This window comes from Orbicella faveolata, unplaced genomic scaffold (genome assembly GCF_042242905.1).
Source record: "Orbicella faveolata isolate gen_17 unplaced genomic scaffold, um_ofav_v1 contig_35, whole genome shotgun sequence".
Lineage (NCBI taxonomy): Eukaryota > Metazoa > Cnidaria > Anthozoa > Scleractinia > Merulinidae > Orbicella > Orbicella faveolata.
In genome coordinates, this window is record NW_028301564.1 from 9,132,179 (window position 1) to 9,152,500 (window position 20,322).

The 20,322-nt window shown below is 38.4% G+C and overlaps 1 protein-coding gene across 2 annotated transcripts in view; it reads left to right on the forward strand.

Annotated features, from left to right (window-relative positions):
• Positions 1-20,322, forward strand: part of LOC110062396 (dynein axonemal heavy chain 12-like) — a 110,828-nt gene that overhangs the window by 23,031 nt on the left and 67,475 nt on the right. For both annotated transcript variants that reach the window (XM_020769278.2, XM_089273247.1), the window contains exons 11-26: positions 2,073-2,211; positions 2,787-2,875; positions 3,754-3,932; positions 5,498-5,633; positions 5,777-5,902; positions 7,567-7,652; positions 8,458-8,578; positions 9,135-9,308; positions 14,167-14,352; positions 14,479-14,664; positions 15,687-15,887; positions 16,402-16,596; positions 17,332-17,453; positions 17,676-17,838; positions 18,631-18,750; positions 18,831-18,881. In XM_020769278.2, coding sequence (XP_020624937.2) covers positions 2,073-2,211; positions 2,787-2,875; positions 3,754-3,932; positions 5,498-5,633; positions 5,777-5,902; positions 7,567-7,652; positions 8,458-8,578; positions 9,135-9,308; positions 14,167-14,352; positions 14,479-14,664; positions 15,687-15,887; positions 16,402-16,596; positions 17,332-17,453; positions 17,676-17,838; positions 18,631-18,750; positions 18,831-18,881 — 2,274 coding nt within the window. The remainder of the gene's footprint in view (positions 1-2,072; positions 2,212-2,786; positions 2,876-3,753; positions 3,933-5,497; positions 5,634-5,776; positions 5,903-7,566; positions 7,653-8,457; positions 8,579-9,134; positions 9,309-14,166; positions 14,353-14,478; positions 14,665-15,686; positions 15,888-16,401; positions 16,597-17,331; positions 17,454-17,675; positions 17,839-18,630; positions 18,751-18,830; positions 18,882-20,322) is intronic.

The window sequence follows — 20,322 nt, forward strand, 5'->3', positions numbered from 1 at the left end:
TTGCTCACATGGTCAGTCCCGGGGGGTGGGGCATCTGCAATTTTATCGCGGCCCCAGGGCTGGGCATTTGCGTACCATGGGGCGACCCCCGGGCATTTGACACACGAGTTTTCGAAAGTGCCATGAATGAGTTCATCAGGAAAGACGAGGCGTTTGCCGAGTAATGACTTGTCCATCAGGGACTAGAGAAACTTGTAGATGTTTTCAAGGCGTGTTTTCTCAATTTTAGATATTTCTTCATTACTTGTAAGGAAGCATATAAATATAAGCGACAAGGTGAACTATATGTTGTTTGTCACAAAACAATCACTGATGTGAACATGACTATTTTGCATTTCGCATTCAAAACTAGCCTAGCATCTTTTAAATTCATGAAAGTGGAGTTAAAATACTTAAGGTTTGCGAATTCAAATGATGCGATCTTAAGGACAGATCTTGCGAGCTTAAAATGCAATGCACCATCATTTAAAATGTCTTGATTCTTCACAGAAAAAGTAGCCTGCGAAAACAAGCACCTATCATCGTTCGCAGCTGGAGGCACGTCCGCCGCGATCCCAGCTATCCCCTAGCAAACTGTTAAAAACAAATATAAAGAAATAAATATAATCAGAATCAACTAACACGTACTGTTGTCCTTGATGTCTTACCATTGCATTAAAATACTGAACAGTTGAACATTTTATTCACTGATTAATAAAAAAACTGCAGAGGTGTTGGAAGGCGACGATCCCGGGGACGGGGCATTTGCCCTCTTTCTTCGTCCCCACCCGGGGCATTTAGACAGCTTATGTGTTCCCACCCCGGGGAATTTGCCCATTTATTTAAAAAAAATGCTAATGCCCGGGGGTTAGCCCAGGGGGGGGGGGGGGGATGGGCACTGCTAGAATTGACTGACGTATAACAGCAACTTTTTACCCACAGCTCAAAACCTAACAGCAGAATAAGGGAAACAACTGGATTTTACAAAACTATGAAGCAGCCATGTTCTTCTTCTTATTATTGTTATAGAATTTATGTCTCACATGTTGATTGACAGGAATAGCACTGTCAACTTGAACCTGTAAAATTGGAGGTTGATTTTTTTTTTTTGTCCGTAACGGAGTTTAAAACGAGAATATTGACAGCTTTTGAGAATGAAATCAAAGTTTCTTTTCTGCTGATAGTCAAGTACCATGTGATGAATATTTGTACAGATTTTAAACAAAAACTGCTGAAAAGAAGTATGTAAAAAGGATTTATTTCCAAACAATTTGCCCTCTGAATGTAATGCCCACAACGTGGAATTGCCCATTTGTGGAATTAAATTTCTAATGATTTGTGAGGGCTCGAGAGGGCTATACAAATATACCACTCAACCTATTGACCCTGCAGTTCCCCATTAGCACCAAAATTGTGTGGTAGTCTAGTAAGGTGATATCCATATATCTATAAGGGGAGATTTTGACTAACAATTTACGGAAACATTCACTGCTAAAGATAAAGATTTGGATACATGAGAGAAGAAAACTCTAAAACGTTAAACACTGTTCTAAAAATCAATGTTAGTTCACATAAAGTCAGATGTAGGAATGACAACTGGATATAGTAGGTAGTAAAACATTAATAGATAATTTCTTCACTAAGAAGCAGGTATTTAGATTTCTGCATCATCGTTAGCCATATATTATGCTGGCAGAACTTTAAAGTTTTCAGCACTCTCAAACAGTTACACTTTGACATATCAATACTACTAATTAAGTGAAGCTACAGTATTGGTGTCAGATTCCAAGCGCCCAGTTGTTGGTGAACCCATAATGCTAATTTTTAGATGACATAATAGGTTACCGTATACATAGCAACAGTACATCCTGTTACTTCACCCTTAATTTTGACTTTTAGTGCTTATAACTCAAAATCGAGCTCAGTGATCTTCAATTTTCAATTATTGAATTGTGATAAGCATGATAAGATGCAACTTTCTACAAAGTTTTAAAAAATTGTAAGGAGAAAGGTTAGAATACCTATTTTTTTCTTTTAGATTGGTATTGTTATTAAATAGTCATTGAACATGCGTTTGTGATCCTTGATTTTAGTCGTGGTTGGGTGGGGGTAACACAGTGACACATGTGGATGTTGGCGTGGACAAACAAGTTCTATCAAGGTGTACCAAGTTCCTTAAAGATGCTGTCAGCACTAACTTGCAGCAGCCTATTGAGTACCTGCACTCTTTTGGTGAGCCAAACGTACATGACTTAAATCAAAACAATAATATTTAAGTGTGGAGTCCTGGATATTCAAATGTATCTACACCTTAGAGTCTAAATTTTCCAAAAACTTTTGTGTTAAACTTGCCACTAAAATTTTGCATATACACTGGCAAATAATGTTGTGGCCATTATGGAGCCTGGTTAGTGGTTTTCTAACGCAAGTGTCCTTGTCAGAGTATGAATCTAAATCAGTTACCTCCCCCGTAATCTCTGAATAATTATATAGTTTAATTTGCAGTTTGCAAATTTTACATGCTGAAACAGAAAAAACCTTACTGAAACCCATAATGGGACAGACAATCGTATTGTTACCAACTGGTAACAACAACGCTAGTTTAGCCTGTGTGGGACTTCATTCGTAATCAAGTATATTGAGCAAGTTATGAAGTCTTCATTAGTGCAGACAAAAGGAATTAAACCATAGTGGTTACTTACTAATAAATAAATGTGTTTGAAATTGATACAATTATGAGATTTGTCTCTTACATTTATGTTGTGAGTTCGTTATTTTTGAAATATGCGCATTAATTGCCTTATCAGACAAATATGGTGCCCTTGTTACCGGAGAGGCAGCAGAGCATGTCAAACAGTTCATTTCAAGTGAATGCTCGTTTGAAGATTACACACAGGTAATGATTTGCCTACTCTTAAGAATATTGTCTAATATTTTAGAAAGTGCCCACAAAAAGTGGATTGCAAGATTTTGATGGTTAGATATTCCACGGTGGCAGATTGTTCATGAAAAATCCTCGCAATCTTTTATTATCATATTACATACTATTTCAAATCACGTGACGGAATGATGCTACTCGACAAGGCTGAAAAACTACGAAGATTGAGCTTTTATTCCGACTTCGTTGACCACAATTCCAATTGACAACAGTTAACAAACAGTCGCACGAGCATTCAAGCGCAACATCTAGACGAAAATTTGAGTTTAGCCGTCAACCATCTCTGCCTCTTTGCCACGGATATGATAGATGAGACTAAAAAACATAGCCTTTTTCAAAAGTATCCCAGAATTACGAAAAACAAAAAAACAAAACAAAACTTTGCCATTTAAGTAGCAGTCATATAGGAAGATTTTCAACTAAATATCAAGAGAAGAGGTCCTGTGTTTGAGCTGTCTATGGCTGACAGATCAGCCAAGACACCGCAGGCTTTTACAAACTATATTCGCAAAAGGGATATAACTCACTTAATGGACACCAGCTGTAAGGGCTGCATCCTATGCTGCACATGATGCCCTTCAAGTCATTTATTTTTTATTGTATTAATATTAGTATTAGTATAGTTTTTTGGCCGTGTCCCCTAATTAGTATGGTGTATTATTTCCAGGCTATAAGGTGTTTGACACTTTAATAAAGTTCTCACTCACTTTTCACTCACTGTACGAATTATTTAATTATTAATTATATTTATTTTAATCTTTGTGTAATTGTGTTATTGTTTCATTGAAATAACGGTGTTAGTTGTAAATTTCAGTTTTACACTGTTCTTGTTCCAGGAAATTGAAAAATTTCGTTCTCTTGCTCGTGAAATCAATTCACTTCCGACTGTGGCACACTTTGATATGGTTCAGTTAGACTGTGATGATTTGAAGAGAGGCCTGGCTACTAAGGCCAATCGCTTTGCTGATCAGTTGTTACAAAGGCTGGCAGAGGAACACAGGGCAGAAAACAGAAGGTGGCGATTTATTCTTTGAGTTGCTGTTGGTCAAATGTTATCATGTCCAGAAATTAATAACAACTTTTTTATGTGATATATATGTTATTTGCTGGCTGGGAGGTCCGTATAGTGAAAAACTGTGACTGAGGTCTTGAAAATGCTGCCCGAGGCCACATGCCACCAACCCTAAGCCGGCAAATAACATGTTTATTTTTTTTCCTGCACTAAATTGGTTTTACAGATTACAAATGGGTTTGTTTACGCAGCTCTTGTCACTGAAGCGGCTTGCGCGCCGTCTACTAACGATTTGTAAAAAATCTCGGCAACGAGCGAGTAACTCAGATAGTAGACAAAGAAAGATTTATTAAAGAACATATTTTTTACTACAAAAACATAAGTTTTACCACGAAAACAATTTCTGTCAGACGTTGCTTTTAATTTCACTTGAAATCAGACTTTTCTACCGTAAATTGAGTGGCAAAAAGTGAGGAAATTCGTGTGTATTCCGCAGAAATTCTCCTAAATACAGCAATGATCAGAGAAGTAAACCCGACTGGAATTGACTCAAATTTTACGGCGAGAGAAACACAGGATTACGCGCCATTGCAGCGGCAAGCTACAAGCAACCAAGCAGACTCTCACAACTTCAAAAACCTCAATTGAATTTACTTACAGTGACTTTCCTTGCCATTTTAAAGTGAACAGAGATAAATTTGCGTTGACTGATCGTCGATGGATGCGTAAAGAAGGCAAAAGATTGACGATTACCGCTAACTTTTAGGAGCGAGATTAAGGCAGCGAAGAAAAAATCCGGCCTGTGGGCCGTATCGTAAAAAGCTGGACCGGCCACGTCCGTATGATTGGCCAATCAAATTCGAGGATTTAGGAATCCGGCCCGCTCAGATGCTTGAGAAAAAAAAAAAAAAAAAAAAAAAAATCCTGTGCTATGATTGGCTACCCGAGCGGGCAAGATGTATGGGTTGTTGACCAAGTGTGAGGTCAAGATGGCTGGATATTGGCCAAGTTCTTTTTTTGCGTGTTTATGGACCGAGACGGAGTCGAGGTCCATAAACTCGCAAAAAAAGAACGAGGCCAATATCCGGCTATCTTGACCGAACAAGCTTGGTCAATAAAGGATTTATTATATGGCTTTTGGGGAAATTTTTCGTACGGGACACGGCGGGTAGTCCCGAGCGGGCAAGACAGCTCCATCTTGCCCGCTTGGGTAGCTAATCACAGCGCAGAATTTGATTCATCTTGCCCGCTCACTGAGCTAGCCATATAATAAGGAGCTATCTTGCCTGCTGGGGACTACCCGCCGTGTCCCGCAAGAAAAATTTCCCCGAAAGCCATAATAAATCCTTTATTGACCAAGCTTGTTCGGTCAAGATGGCAAGATATTGGCCTCGTTCTTTTTTTTGCGAGTTTATGGACCTTGACTCCGTCTTGGTCCATAAACACGCAAAAAAAAAGAACTTGGCCAATATGCAACCATGTTGACCTCACACTTGGTCAATAACCCATACATACTGACATGTATACTGTGACGTTTAAAATACTGTATAATTAATGACATTTTGCAGAATTATCTCTGAATTTGAAGCCATCAGAGAACGTGCTCTTACCAAACCAGAGGACACTCGTGAAATGATAGACATGCTAAAATTTGTTGAAGAAGCAAAGACGAAGACCCTAGTCAAGCTTGACAGCGACATCAAGGTGTGATGAAATTACTTTCTCTAATAATAATGAAACTTAATTTATGTGTCAGAGGACACTTAAAATTGCAGTCAATTAACTATTATTTCTCAATGATATCTGTCTTCAAGTCATGCTAAAGTTGCTATGTCTATTTGTTGCAGGAGTCATTCATCAGGCTCTCCTATCTTTTAGATGTTTTCACATTCACACAAGATGACATGAACCTCAACTCTACAGTACTTAACTGGCCTAACAATATTGCTCCCATATTCGACCAGAATGATGAGGTAAATGTTAAAGTTGTACCAATGAAGATCCGAGAAATTAACTCCTTGTAAGAATTGCCACGCATGCAAAGATTCCTGGTATTTATGGCAACGATCGCGTTGATGGTGAGAAATGAGCAAAATCAACGTGGCTGGGATACCAACCCCAAAAACCCTCACATCACCCAAAAAGGGGCTTGGCTCTTTCCCCTTCCCCGAGTAGACCTTGCGCATTTTCAGTATTACGAGTAAGGAAGTTGTGACCTCAGCAGCCAGAAAGGGAAAATAAATTCTTTTGACTTGACCGTGGGATGTAAAGTGCTAACAGAAAACGCATGAATTTACATCTGAGTATTAACCTTAAAGTATTAAAGAGAACATCGTTACATTTTCGTGGACTTAAACCTTGTCAACCTCCAAATTAGACTGAGTGGGCTACTGGGAGAACAATGGGAGAAGTTTTGGCTTATTAACTATTATAAGATGAAAATACGTGGTGCGGTAGATGTGAGGGGTACAATTTTGCAATGTAATGTTGGCCATGCTGCATGTTCCTAAATACTATAAAAGCTTGAAATCTTTGTGGTGGTCTTCAGTGCTGAAAGTAAACACATGAGTTACTGAACGTCTGAGTGACAGTTTTTTTTAAAGAAATTGGGGACCACTAGCCACAGATTGCAATAAAATATTCAGTAGATTTTACATTTTCCGTGAAGGCACCTTGTGACGACAAAAAAAGGCGGATCAAAGAAAGCACTCCGCTGGTTCAACCATGAAAACGCTTCAAATATCCAAGATTTACTTTGAACTCGGTTAAATGAGATTTGAGCACTTTCCTTAAGGTCAGGGAGATTAGGTAACTCGTGTGGGAGACTGTATACAGGAGGCTCACCGATAAACTGGGAGTGACATGACACCATCAGGGAAAAAAGAAACAGCCTTACAGTTTCGGTGGACCAATTATAAACCAGTATGCTCAATATGCTCAATGTTGTTCCTGTCTATTTTATTGTCCTTTTAGAGCTAAAACTATATTTAGCTCCTATTAACCGAGCTGGAGGTCTGTATGGGAGCATCTTGAGCGAGGTCGTGAGTACAGACCGAACGCAGTGAGGTCTGTACACGCGACCGAGGTCAAGATGCTCCCATACAGACCGACTTAGCTCGGTTAATAAGATGTTTATTATATGGCAAAGAAGAAAACTTTAATTCGTTTAATGTAACTGGTTTGCTGACATTTTGCTTGCGAACGGCGATGAGCTTAACATAAACCTGCCGAAATTTGCTCGTCCTCTTTACTTTTTTTTTTTTTTTTTTTTGTCATCAGGCTTTTTGCACTTCCATAAATGATTGAGAAGAAAATAAAAGAAAATGGTGAACATTTTTGTATTTTAGTTTGCTACTTTTTCAACGCAAAATGAAACCGGTCTAGATGCCGGTCTAGATGGGAAAATCTAGACCGCGGTCAATATCGATTTCAGCCAATCAAATTCGTGAATTCGGTAGTTCCCAGTCCTTGTGAGACACAGCCATATAATAAAAAAGCTTACTGAATTCATTTTTGCATCTAACATTCGAGGGACCTAGTTTTGCGTGAACTTGCATTCGGAATGCGCAATTTATTATATTGACATTTTATGATATTTTTATCGACACAATAAATTGTGTATTGTATTGTATTGTAGATTGTGGTTGCTGCTCAGAAGAGCAATGAAAGTGCACTCATGGAGAAAAGAGAGAAAGTTATGCTGGAGCTTGACAAGCTCAAGAGGTATAATTAAGCATGATTTTAGTGATTTACATTGTAACTCAGGAGTACTTTTTGAGTTATGTCCACCAAAAGTTGTGCCGTTTTATTTGGACACATTTAGAACTGGTTTGTTCTAATCAAAACGTGCATTAAGTATAAACTTTACTCATCAAGTATATATAGGGCTTTTTTAGAATGTTCAATGGCGAAACAACAAAAATGGAACAGCTGAATATTGAGTTTTTGTGGAAGTACGTGTTTTTGTTGTGGGGATTATTAAACGTCCATGACACCGAAGAAAAACAGGCAATATATATGGACTCCTTATATTCTAACGTAATGTATATTTTTTAATTTATATTGAACAATTATTCGCCGAAGGCGAAGTGAACAGCCAGATTGCTCTTTGTTCAGCTCTGAAATTATTCACAATCTGTACACAAACATACCGTATTGACTCTGGTATTTTATAGCTGTACAGAATAATGCATAGAGCAGGTTTGAATGGTTGTCAAATTAATCACTCTGGCCAATCACAAAGGATGCAGACAATCCAGTAAACCAATCAGAACTCCAACCAAATAGGTGTAGCTGGCGCATAGCTTGGGAAATCATGTGCGAACCACTTATCATTAGTTTTGGTTCTACTTCTGATTGGATGAGAAATGGCGCGAGTTTTTTAAACCAATCAATAAGCATGGTAACACAAATCAAGGCAAATCCAATTTGTTTTCGACACGTAAGCGCAGACCGCTCTCTACCATACCTGTTATTGGTCTTTCACCGGACCGTTACAAGATATTTTTTTTGATAATGTTTGTTTCAGACGCGTGGAAGAGTTCAAAGAGTATGGTGATATGGACATGATGATGCAGTATGTGAAGGAAGTACAGACAGTTCAAAAGAAACTCACTGACAGTGTTGAAGCTATTGGCTTTATTAATGAGGTAACCTTATCGATCTGTTTGTTTGTTGTTTCTTTCCCTTTAAATGAAACCACATGTTTCAGATAAAGGAATAGGTATTTTTCTTCCAAGTATATCAACAGGACATTGTTAATATGTCACATACCGTTGCGTTTCATCTGTTGCGTTACAGAGAGTGATAACTATTATGTAGTGATGACAGTCATCCTGAGAATTCCGAGTTTTTAATTCCAGTTTATTTTTTTTCAGTTGTTTGCCATGTTCCTAGTAAATTTACCGATACCCTGATGTATTATTACCAGTTCCCCAGCAGATGGTTTGAATGTTCTGTTTACCATCAGTCATCTCTTTGATTTCAAACAAATAGGTTGCTGTTCTCCTCAAAAGAGCATATTTGTTCCAGAAATTAGTTCCCCCATCATTATGCTTCTTTGTTACTGCACAGTTAGTTACTTCCTTTCACTGTTAACTCCATCCCCAGTGATTTACATAATTATTTCTTTGTGGTTCCAGTTAGCTTTGTGATGTTTGAGAAGTACTTCCAATCAATGTTTTTGTCATCCTTTTCAATATATAGGAAGAAGAGTTATTCAAGTGGGAGCAAACAACATATCCTGAAGTGGAGGCCATCACCAAAGCTATTGAGCCATATCAAAAACTCTTCACAACAATTGTTAAATGGCAGAGAGCTGAGAAAAAATGGATGGATGGCGCCTTTCTCGAACTGAATGCTGAAGCCACAGAGGCAGAGGTAAAAACAGTTATGTTATATTATATAATTAGCGAGTTTAGTTGTCTGCAGCACTGTTGTATTTCTGCTCTCAGTTTAATGAAGAACTAGTGTAGCAATGAGCACTCCGGCTTTTTCCTCGGACTGTCGAGCAAGAAGTGAAAAAGAAACGAGAACAAAAACTGGCCGTCCAGCGCTAGCTAGGTGATGAGATGCACAGGCAAAGATGGACTTGAATGGGAAAGCCAGCGAGAATGATCTTTTATAATCGGCTGATTTTTTAGTATGAATTTTCATGCCACATTAAATTCCAATGGTATATTCCGTGTCTAAAGTTTGAGACGTCAAGAAAACTATAATCGGACTTAACTCAAGTCAATGCGACGGAAAGAAGTGAAGTGCTTAAACATTCTGACTTCTAGTGCCATTAACATGATAGAATGTCCACTCCCCCCTGGATGGGATGCCAGTCTATTGCAGAGATACCTCCAGGTTTCAATTTGCTGGTACCCATCCATACACGTACGTGAATGTAGAAAGGCAAAGTGTCTTGCCCAAGCACACAACACTATTACAGCGGTCAGAGCTTGGACGTGTTCCACTCGGTCCTGAGTCCAGTGCTAGCCATCAGGCCACCGCATGTTCCACGATTGTACCGTGTATGTAGGTGGAATTTTAGAAGCTATCCCAGGAATGTTACTCGTTGGTCTCAGATCTCCCCGTTTGTGTGGTTGGAAAACGTAAAATTGCCTCTGTCTTATTCTTCCATTGTGAGCTTAGTTCAATGTTCGGTGATAGTAATGGGATCCTTTATCCTTAGCTTGCTTAAAATTCTTCAGAATTTGTTGGCAAGCGTGCTTTTCTAACTATACCTTAGGGGCATCTACTGGGGAGAGACTAGCGTCATTAAGAGAATTGGTGAACCAGTAAATCAAGCAATTATTATTATTATTATTATTATTATTATTATTATTATTATTATTATTATTATTATTGTTATCGTCCTCACGTAATGTTTGCTTAGAGTCCTTAGGGCCGAGAGCAAACCATGGTCCTGGGGCACTAGGGGATAGTCAGTTTTTAGCTTGATAGCACCCTCCTCAAAATGTGTGCTGTACCTAGCAAGGTTATCTTTTGTAGTTCACTGATGCTTAATTGGCCTGGAATTCTTCCAAGATAAGTTTCTAGTCCCTTTTTGATAGCTCCAAGTGCTCCAATGATAACTGGTATCGTTTCCGTTCTCATGCCCCACATTCGGCTTGTTTCGATTTCCAAGTCCTTATATTTGGATAGTTTTTCAGTGACTTTCACGGATGTGTTTCTGTCTGATGGTACTGCCATGTCAATAAATTTACAGGTTTTCGTTTTGTGGTCTTTAATCACTATATCGGGTCTGTTGGCTGTTATTTTCCTGTCTGTGTGTATTGGCATGTCCCATAATATCGTGACATCCTCGTTTTCTCTAACTGTTTCCGGCTCATTGATTATTATTATTATTATTATTATTATTATTATTATTATTATTATTAATATTAATAATTAGTTCAATGTTCGGTGATAGTAATGGGATCCTTTATACTTAGTTTGCTTAAAATTCTTCAGAATTTGTTGGCAAGCGTGCTTTTCTAACTATTCGCACAGCTATTGATGATATTGAAGCTGGTTTCGTCATTGGCTCCGGGTAACAACAAGTTGCCTAGGGAAGCCAAGAAACACCCCTTGTTTGCTTTTTCTCTTCTTTCTACATCTCCAGCACCTTTCTAAGAATTCTTGCCGACCCCAACAATGCACATCTCTGGATCAGTCCAACAGGAATGCCCACCTCAATGGCTCTCAGATTGTCATTCAATCTCAGTGGTATTGATCCCAATGCTCCCACTACCACTGGAATAACCTTTGTCCTCACACCCCACATTTTTCGAACTTCTCTTGCTAGATCTTGATACTTTTCAACTTTTTCATCTTCCTTCTCTCTCACCCCATTATCCTCTGGAATTGCCACATCTATAATCTGACAGCTCTTGTCTCTCTTGTCAGTGATCACCAAATCCGGTCTCCTAGCCCCTTTGCCACGTTTTATGACCAAGACAGCACACTTCTCAATGCCAAATTTCATACCGATGTCATTGCTGAATATTCTCACTGATTGTATCAGTGAGTCCAGTTGGCACTCACTTCTGGCGTAAAGCTTTAGATCATCCATAAAGAGAAGGTGATTGACCTTTGTCTCGTTGCCATATGTGTATCCCGCTTCGCACTTTCTGAGAACTAGGGACAGCGGAATCATGGAGACCGCAAAAAGGAGAGGGGACAGGGAATCACCCTGGAAGATGCCTCTTTTGATGGAGACACTTCCAAGACTTTCTCCGTTTGATGTAAGTTCCGTTTGCCAGCCATTCACGGAATTTTCCAGTAAGGTCTTAACATTTTGAGCTGCACCAAATAGTTCTAGACATTCAAGAATCCAGGAATGCGGTATCATGTCGTAAGCCTTCTTATAATCAATCCAGCCCATTGCAAGATTCTTCTTTCTTGATTTGGCCTCTCGTAGGACCATTTTATCAATAAAGAGCTGGTCATTGGTTCCTTGGGAGCCTTTCCTGCAACCTTTCTGCTCATCCGGTAGTACGCTCTCGGTATCCAGGAATTCGTAGAGCTTATCAGATATTATCCCTGTTAGCAACTTCCACATTACAGGTAAACAGGTTATGGGGCGGTAATTTCCTGCTACTGTGCCTTTCTCTGGGTCTTTCATTATAAGGACAGTTCTTCCCTTGGTCATCCACCCAGGAACGTTCCCACAGTCTAAGCATACTTGAAGCTGGTTTGCGATATTGTGGTGTAGGCCTGTAAAGTTCTTCAGCCAAAACCCCTGCACCATGTCTGGTTCTGGTGCCTTCCAGTTCGGAACTTTCCTGAGAAACTGTGGGTACTTACCATTTACATGGGAAAACCGGAAATTCCAGTTGGAAAATCAAATGGTTCGCGCCCTTCCGTTCGGGAAGCTTCAGAAAATATGGGCTGTGATTTGAGGTGATGCTATTTTTCTGCTCTTTTAAGTCTCTCTAACTGATGTGGATATACTTTATAGCGATTCCTTCTCCCGCAACGTCGCACGCAATTGTTTAATCTTTATGCCTGAAATTTCCAACCGGATGGTTTTTGTAAATGGTAAGCACCCTGTGTCACCATGTCTATGGTGATGGACAACTCAGCTTGCTGTGGCAACTCCACTTCCTCTTTCAACTTCTTTAACCATTCTGCATACTTACGATGTGTTGACTCTATACTCCAAATGCTCTCCCAAAATTGCTTGGCTTCTTCTGAATCAGTTGTCATATCAGATAAGATTTTGTCTCCACTTAGTTCCGTATAAAATTTTCTCTGGTCTGTCTCGAACAATCTGTTCTGATGGAATTGTTTGTTTCTGTTCTCGTATCTTCGGATCTTTGTAGCCTTGGCAGTAATTCTTTGTTTGAGATCTTCAGAGACATGTTTAAGGCCTATTTCAACAATCTTGTACTTTCGCTCCAGCTCACGTTTGTGGTGTTCTTTTTATTATTATTATTTTTTTTTTCCTTTTTTCCTTCCGAAATATGTTTAGTGAAATATATCTTACGTATTTGTCATCATTTTCCTTCAAAAAAATAACAAGGATTTGCTTTTCCGCAATTCTATATACTGTAAGCAACGAATTACTAACAGTCATGCTCGGGTTTAAGATCATTAGAGCTTTTCTGAAAACCATTAAGACGAAATCCGATAGGAAATCGTGCAATTTCAGTTTTTAGCGGACAAAAACCTTGTACCAGAATAATTTTAGGTATTTTACAATCCTTTTTATATTTTCTTAAAGCTAACGATGTATAAATAGTTGCCTAAAATAACACCGAAAACAATTTCCAATGGGAAGTCGAGAAAATAAATTTCAAAGTTCAGAGAAATTGTGCAAAAACAGGTAAAATTTCATCATCAGTTTCATTTCACCAGAGTACTTTCAAGTGTTTCATATGAACTTTAAAATTTGTTTTTGACATTTCGTGTTGTTAAAAATGATTTGTTTTGAGAAGATATTTAAAACAGTCGCACAGAAATTTGCGAAACGATGTAAGTAATCTCGGTACAACGTTTTTGTCCTCTTGTTACTCGAACTGCTGGTGGATTCCTTCTTAAACGTTGCTCGTCAGTCATACCCCCGTTAAACGAAAACCTTTGGGTGGCTGATTATCTTGAGTTTTAACAATAACTTTATACCCCTTTGACATACCTCCAAGCAATGACCAATCACATCATGACAGTTACATATTATCCAATTTCCCTGGCTCATGGCCATTTTTTGCTCGGTCTTCTTTTTTCATTACTCGTTCTACAACCCATTGGAAAAGAGGGACTGCTCATAGTGTAAAACTAGTGCAATGGTTGGTTATCATGAGCATATTAATGTACAGTAGAAGAATATGGTCAGTTTCGAACAGTAACACAAAACATTCACACATGCACGCATAAACTTTATTTTATCCAATTTTTAGAGTAACTTAGAAACTTAGCTGTATCTTCAAGAAGTAAACAGCAAATAATGAATTGGGTAATTTGGACCCTCTGAAGCCATGTAAAAGAGGTTTGAATTACTAAACGAACGAATATGTGGCAGAACAGAACAAAATTCAAACAACAAACTGGAACAAACCTAAGAGGAAACAAGTTGGAGAGAAGTTCAAGTTTACTATAAGAATTTAAAATGTCAAGATTCTAGTTGCTACTAATATGAAACAGTAATTCAGTCCTACAAGTGTGTGTTTAACAAAAACTCTCAACTGTGCGTATAGAGCTTTGCATGTATCGTCTATACTGTGATATGTGATAATCAGTTATTGTTTAGGTCGAGGAGTATGGCCGTGAGATGTACAAGATTGCAAAAGTATTTCAGTCAATGAAAAAGGACGCTGAGAAGGAAAAGAAAGGTCACAGAAGAGTCAAGGATTCCAAGGAGAAGGAAGAGCCAGAGACAGAACTAGCTGCATTAGTAGTTACACACACAGTTCAGCATCAAATAAAAGAATTCAAGGTATTGTTGTCTAGTCAAGGTGGATCTCATTTTAACTTATCCATATATGTTTTTCTTGATGAAACATTTTCTTCAGTTTTTCATCCTCAGAGTTACAGTGTTGTTGTTGTTGTTTATGTTTATTAGGAGCACATTCCTGTCATTAGTGTTATGTGCAATCCAGGAATTCGTTCTCGACACTGGAAGGCCATGTCCGATATTATTGGGTTTGATATCACACCGGATTCTGGAAGTACTTTGCGTAAGGTTCTCAAGTTCAATCTCAAGCCATACATGGATGAGTTCGAGGGCATCAGTGCAGGGGCAAGCAAGGTAAGTCATTACCTTCTAAGATTAAAAGCAGCTCCCGTACTGCATGCTGGACAGAATCAACAGGTTACAGGAAGTGGCTTCCTGATTGAATTATTTAGTGTTCCATTTTTCCAAACTGTTGCAAGCATACTGTTCCACTGCCATCCCTGTTAAAATTCATTACTTTCATTTTTAAACAATCGTTCCAAACGCCCTAGTCTGTAAACAGGCTCCGGCTGGAAGGGTCTGACTGCGGCTGGAAGGGGCCAAGAAGGAACTGGCTCAGAGCCTGTTCACAGGCTACAAACGCCCAAACGAAGGAGTTATTCGCTATTTACGTACATGCAGCTTTAATTGTGATGTTCCTAAAGTCAATTCGTTGAAATTTCTCGATAGATTCATATATATATATATAGAACTTACAAATTGGCCAGATAAGGGTTGTAACGAGTAATTTATTCGGGTTCTTTTCCAGTTTGTTTTTTGCTCTGCTCAAAAACTGGTTTTTAAATATTTTTAAAAAATAAGTCCTAAGTAAAGAACGGTGATTACAACCTCTCCCGAATTGTACGGACCTTTACTGCAGGGCACTCGAGAAAACTGTGGGAAAGTTACGACTCTTTAAAGCCCTGTGCCAAGATCGCTATATTTTTGACCAGGCATGAACTTTCGAACTACAGGGTTTGTTTACTGGCATTTGATGCAGTTCCTGGGTTGAAAATTACAAACTTGTCACGTGGAGTGAACAGCGATACGAGGACTAGCAGTTGTGTGCTTTGTGTCCGTACATTCTCCGCGATGAAAAAGCATTTCATAAAGTTTGGACTGTATCCGTGTGTAACTTATGTAAAACAGCAGTTTCGCTTCGGAATCGGATCTCTAACAGCTGAATAATTTAATAATTGTGTGCGACGTGCTCATACATTCTTTGTAATTGAATCGTACAATTCCAGTATATATTAAAGTTATTGCTTACCTCCATACACGTCAATCATTCAATCAATCATGACACTGAGGTTAGAGTCTTTTCATACTGTTACAAGGAATTCTCGTTGGAGAAAGCTATGCTAAAGATGGTGGATGAATGGGACAACATCTTGTTCAGTACAACTGAATACCGTGATACTGGCGTGTCTATCTTGGCTGCTGTGGATGAAATTCAGACTACACTTGATGATCAAATTGTTAAGACCCAGACAATGAGAGGTTCCCCCTTTATCAAGCCGTTTGAGGCTGAAATAAAGGTAATTCTGTCAACTTAAACAGTAAATGTTATTGTAAAAGGCCATTGCGGCAATGGTTGGATCGTTAAACCTCATAGCTCAAAGGAGTAATCTCTATTTTACAACACATGGCCCTGGTGTTAACATGTGTTGTGAACGCCTTACATGTCAGTCAACAGTAGCCAAACTTTATTTGAAACTGCAGTAAATTTGAATCGATCAAATTAAAGTACTTAAATTCTTGCCATTCTCAAGCAAAAACATATAATAATGTTATCATAGGTAATTGTGAAATATTACCAACTGATGTCAGCCGCTATGCTGGAATAACCTTAGACTGATTTCATTTTCATAATTTTAGGCTGAGTTGGAATTCAGCGTTTGCTCTTTTGAGAGTAGTAACGCTTAATTTACAGATTAGAGTGTTCACTAGTGCTAGTTTGTAAAAACCTTGTAAATTGCTTTGGCACTCCTATGTAAATATTTGATATAACTTTCAATGGATAGTTAGCCTAGTTATGTTTTGGGGTTTTAGGCCTGGGAAGAGCGTTTGTTAAAGATGCAGGAAATAATAGATGAGTGGCTAAAAGTTCAAGCCCAGTGGTTGTACCTAGAACCTATTTTTAGCTCTGAGGACATCATGCAGCAGATGCCTGAGGAAGGACGCAAGTTCAAGACAGTAGACAGGAACTGGAAGGACATCATGAATTTTGTTTGCAAAGATCCCAAGGTAAACACTGACACAGCCTTTAATCAGTCCTACACTGGCCCTCAAAAGTACAAATTTGTAGCATTTTGTTTGATTTACAAGCTTTTTAATTTTTCTTGAAATTATACTCTGGGCTTGGTTGCTTACATTGTTAGCAAAGGTGTGTTTTTTTACTGCATTTCGCTTGAAAGGTCGCTGACAACAGGTTCCAGCACAGATGCCCTAATGGATCATAGTACCACTCCTTCTCAGTTAGTGAACAAATTGTGTGATCTTGACGACATAGAAGGATACGTTACCATAGCAACAGTATGCCCTATTGAAAGCCTTCTTGATTTTTCCTTGTGAATTAAAACCAGCCTCGTTAACACCCATTTTTTTGTCATCTTATTGCTACGGTTACCAGTTACGACTTGACGATGGCCACAACTTGTGCACTGATGATTGGGCATCGTATTACCATCGTAGCATTAAGTAATTAAGAATGGAAGTGTTGATCCATGGATCAAATTGTAAGTGATGGAAACTGTTCCCAGCCACCTTGATTAAGAGCCTCGTTATGTCTGTGTAAGAATTACAAATAGCAAACTGTACCTCTAGTCGTAAATCTAAAGCTGATGTTCTGTGATATCTAAAGCAAGTGTATGATTCTGAACTTCTCAGATCATGCAAAAAACAAACGAACAAACAAACAGACGAGAGGTCATTCCTGTGCATGGTAATGATGACCATTAATGTTGAAATAAATAATTTCAGGTGCTGTCAGCCACTTCAATGCCAAGTATGTATGACAGATTGAAGGACAGTAACGACTTGCTGGACCAGATTAACAAGGGATTAAATGCTTACCTAGAAAAAAAGAGACTCTTTTTCTCCAGGTTGGTCAACTCAAACAACTCTTGTATAAAGCATTATCTTTGCATGTAGCCTTCAGCTGTAGATACACCGCTATCTTCGCATGCGTAATCCATCCCCTATAAGGGAGGCGTGTGAAATTCAGTGCTTACAACGTATCCATCCATTAGCACATAATGTAATTTGATATTTGATGACATGCTATATCTTGTGTGTAATTAATGGTCTATTTGTGAACACTGTAGATTTTTCTTCTTGTCAAATGACGAGATGCTGGAGATTCTGTCAGAAACAAAGGATCCGTATCGGGTTCAGCCACATCTGAAGAAGTGTTTTGAGGGAATTGCTAAGTTAGAGTTTACATCTGCTTTGGATATCACTCACATGTACAGCAGCGAGGGAGAAAAGGTTTGTTGTTGTTCCTGTCCAAAACATCAAGTGGGCTGGAAAAGGAGGCCTCAGAGATCGGCCACACAAACCATTTTTGTGACCAAGGCTTGCACCAATATACATTTAACACAAATTAGAGTCTGATACATCGTTCTTTAAACTGCTCAGATTGTTCACCAGTTTAAAGGACCTATGTCTAGAAAAGGTTCTTTAATGAGGTGGAAAAAGGAAACAATATTTTTGATACTTGTGGACACATTTTATATATGCCTGATGACGCCTATATCGTTTCACCCAGCGAAACAGTAGCAAAAAAAGAAAAAGAAAAACTGCGAAAAAAATCGTGCTTGATGCCGGCTGGCACACAAATTTGCCGTAGTTTCAAGGAGCACGACCTGATCACGTCCGAGTCGAAAGTTCTATATGTTGTTTCCGTAGGGGGTTTGTTAGTTTTGACCAACGACACATGACACGTTCTATTCCAACCGGAAAACGTATTTGAGTTGAGAGGTATAAACAATAATAGTTCACGCATTCTCTTTTACCATGCTCCTCCAACAGCGTAACTTTATACTCCACTATATAAACACACATACAGCCCATAATCCTCCACTTTGCTCTGACGAGGGGCTAACACTCAAAACGTCAGCTTCACTATCTTGCTACGGCGGTTAATTTACGCCTTTGTAATTATCTAACCCCTCTCTAGCGTGGATTAACACATTGCTTGTTACAGGTTCCTTTAGAAACTAATACCTTTGTAATTATCTAGCCCCTGTCTAGCATGGGTTAACACGTTGCTTGTTACAGGTTCCGCTCAGTGACACCATATCCACATCAGAAGCACGAGGTGCTGTTGAAAAATGGCTGCTTCAAGTCCAGGATGTGATGCTTGTAAGCATCAGAGACATCATTGAGCGAGCTGTGCAGGTATGCGGCTAATTTAGCTGCACTTTTGAAGTTGCTTTTGTTTTACAATAGCTCACGCACTCTTTTCTTTTTCGTTAAAGGCATATGCTACAGATGACAGGAAAGTTTGGGTATTGTCTTGGCCTGGACAGGTTAGATTAATTAGGTGTAATTTACGTTGTTTTTGTTCGGTGTATCTTTTTTTAAAATAAATTTATTTATTTCATGCACAACAAATTACTTTACAATAAGGTACTAAAAACGACTTAAGGAAATACGAAACTACTTACAATACGATAATACTAACAAAACGATACTAATGCTACTAAGAACAATACTAATACTACGATACAATATAATTACTTACAAATTGATAAATTTAATTGAGTTACTTACAAATGAATAGTAACAGTATTTGCATTTGCTCAACTAGCCTCCAATAATTAATTGTTAAAAAAGTTGGACCATTTTTTGTTAAAAGAAAGTAGTTTATTTGTCGTAATCGCAGTATATTTTTCTAATTCAACTTTTTCGTAAACAATGGTTACCAAATCTGTGAACTGGGGTCTTTTTTCATCATGTACTGCGTTAATGTAAAGAAAATATCTTCCAATTATGATTGTGATTTAGGGTTAAACTGGACGATGTGTATCTTAAAACACCATATATAATTTCGTTTTGCTCCAAAGCAATGTTGCCTTCGCATGTAGCGTTGTATCACTTTGTAAATTTATTCTAAAACGATTTAGCAATGGGACATTCCACAAATAAATGGAGTGGTGTTTGATCAATGCCATGGCAATTAGGACAATCTGGTTGCTGTTTCTTTTTCATCTTGTACAGAAGTTTATTTGTATAGAGAATATTATGAATTATTTTATATTGAAACACGGATAATTTTACCTCATTTGTGACTCGAAAAAGAAGTGAGGAGATTTTTTGTCTTTCTTGAAAGATAAAGCCACGTTCAATGAGTCTTCCCTCTGCAGTTGGAGGAGGGAGGTGCTGGTGATTAAGTAAAGTATTGTAAAGTGTTTTGCATGCGAGCTTTTCGATTGCAAGTGGTACGTATTCAGTTGACGGTAGAAGACATTCCTACTTTAGCATAGTTTTCCATTCCTGTGGTATTGCAGATAGAAGACTGTAATACTGAAGAAAATTACTCTTGACGTTGTATTTCTGCATGAAGGTTGTAAAAGTCATCAAGGTGTTGCTTTTGTTGTCGAAAAGGCATGAAAGATTATCAATGCCGACTTTTTTCCAACCAAGGAAAAAAACAGATGACTTGGTTACTCGAATAAACTGATTGTTCCATATTATTTGATTTAACACGTCTTCTTTTGTTTTCGGGTTAGTGCTACTAATTTTCTGCCAGTGGGAAATTATATCTCGATAGAATTTTGGTAAGTTTTCATTCAGGGGTAAATATTGAATGTTATAGTTACCGGAAAAGAAGGTTGCCGCCGACATTGGAAAGTAAGGATAGTGGGATAAATTTCCATGGTCTTTTATCGTTAGCCCATAAGCGCTTTACCCAGACTATCTTTAACGCTTTATCAAATAACGTAAAATTTAACATATTAAGTCCTCCCT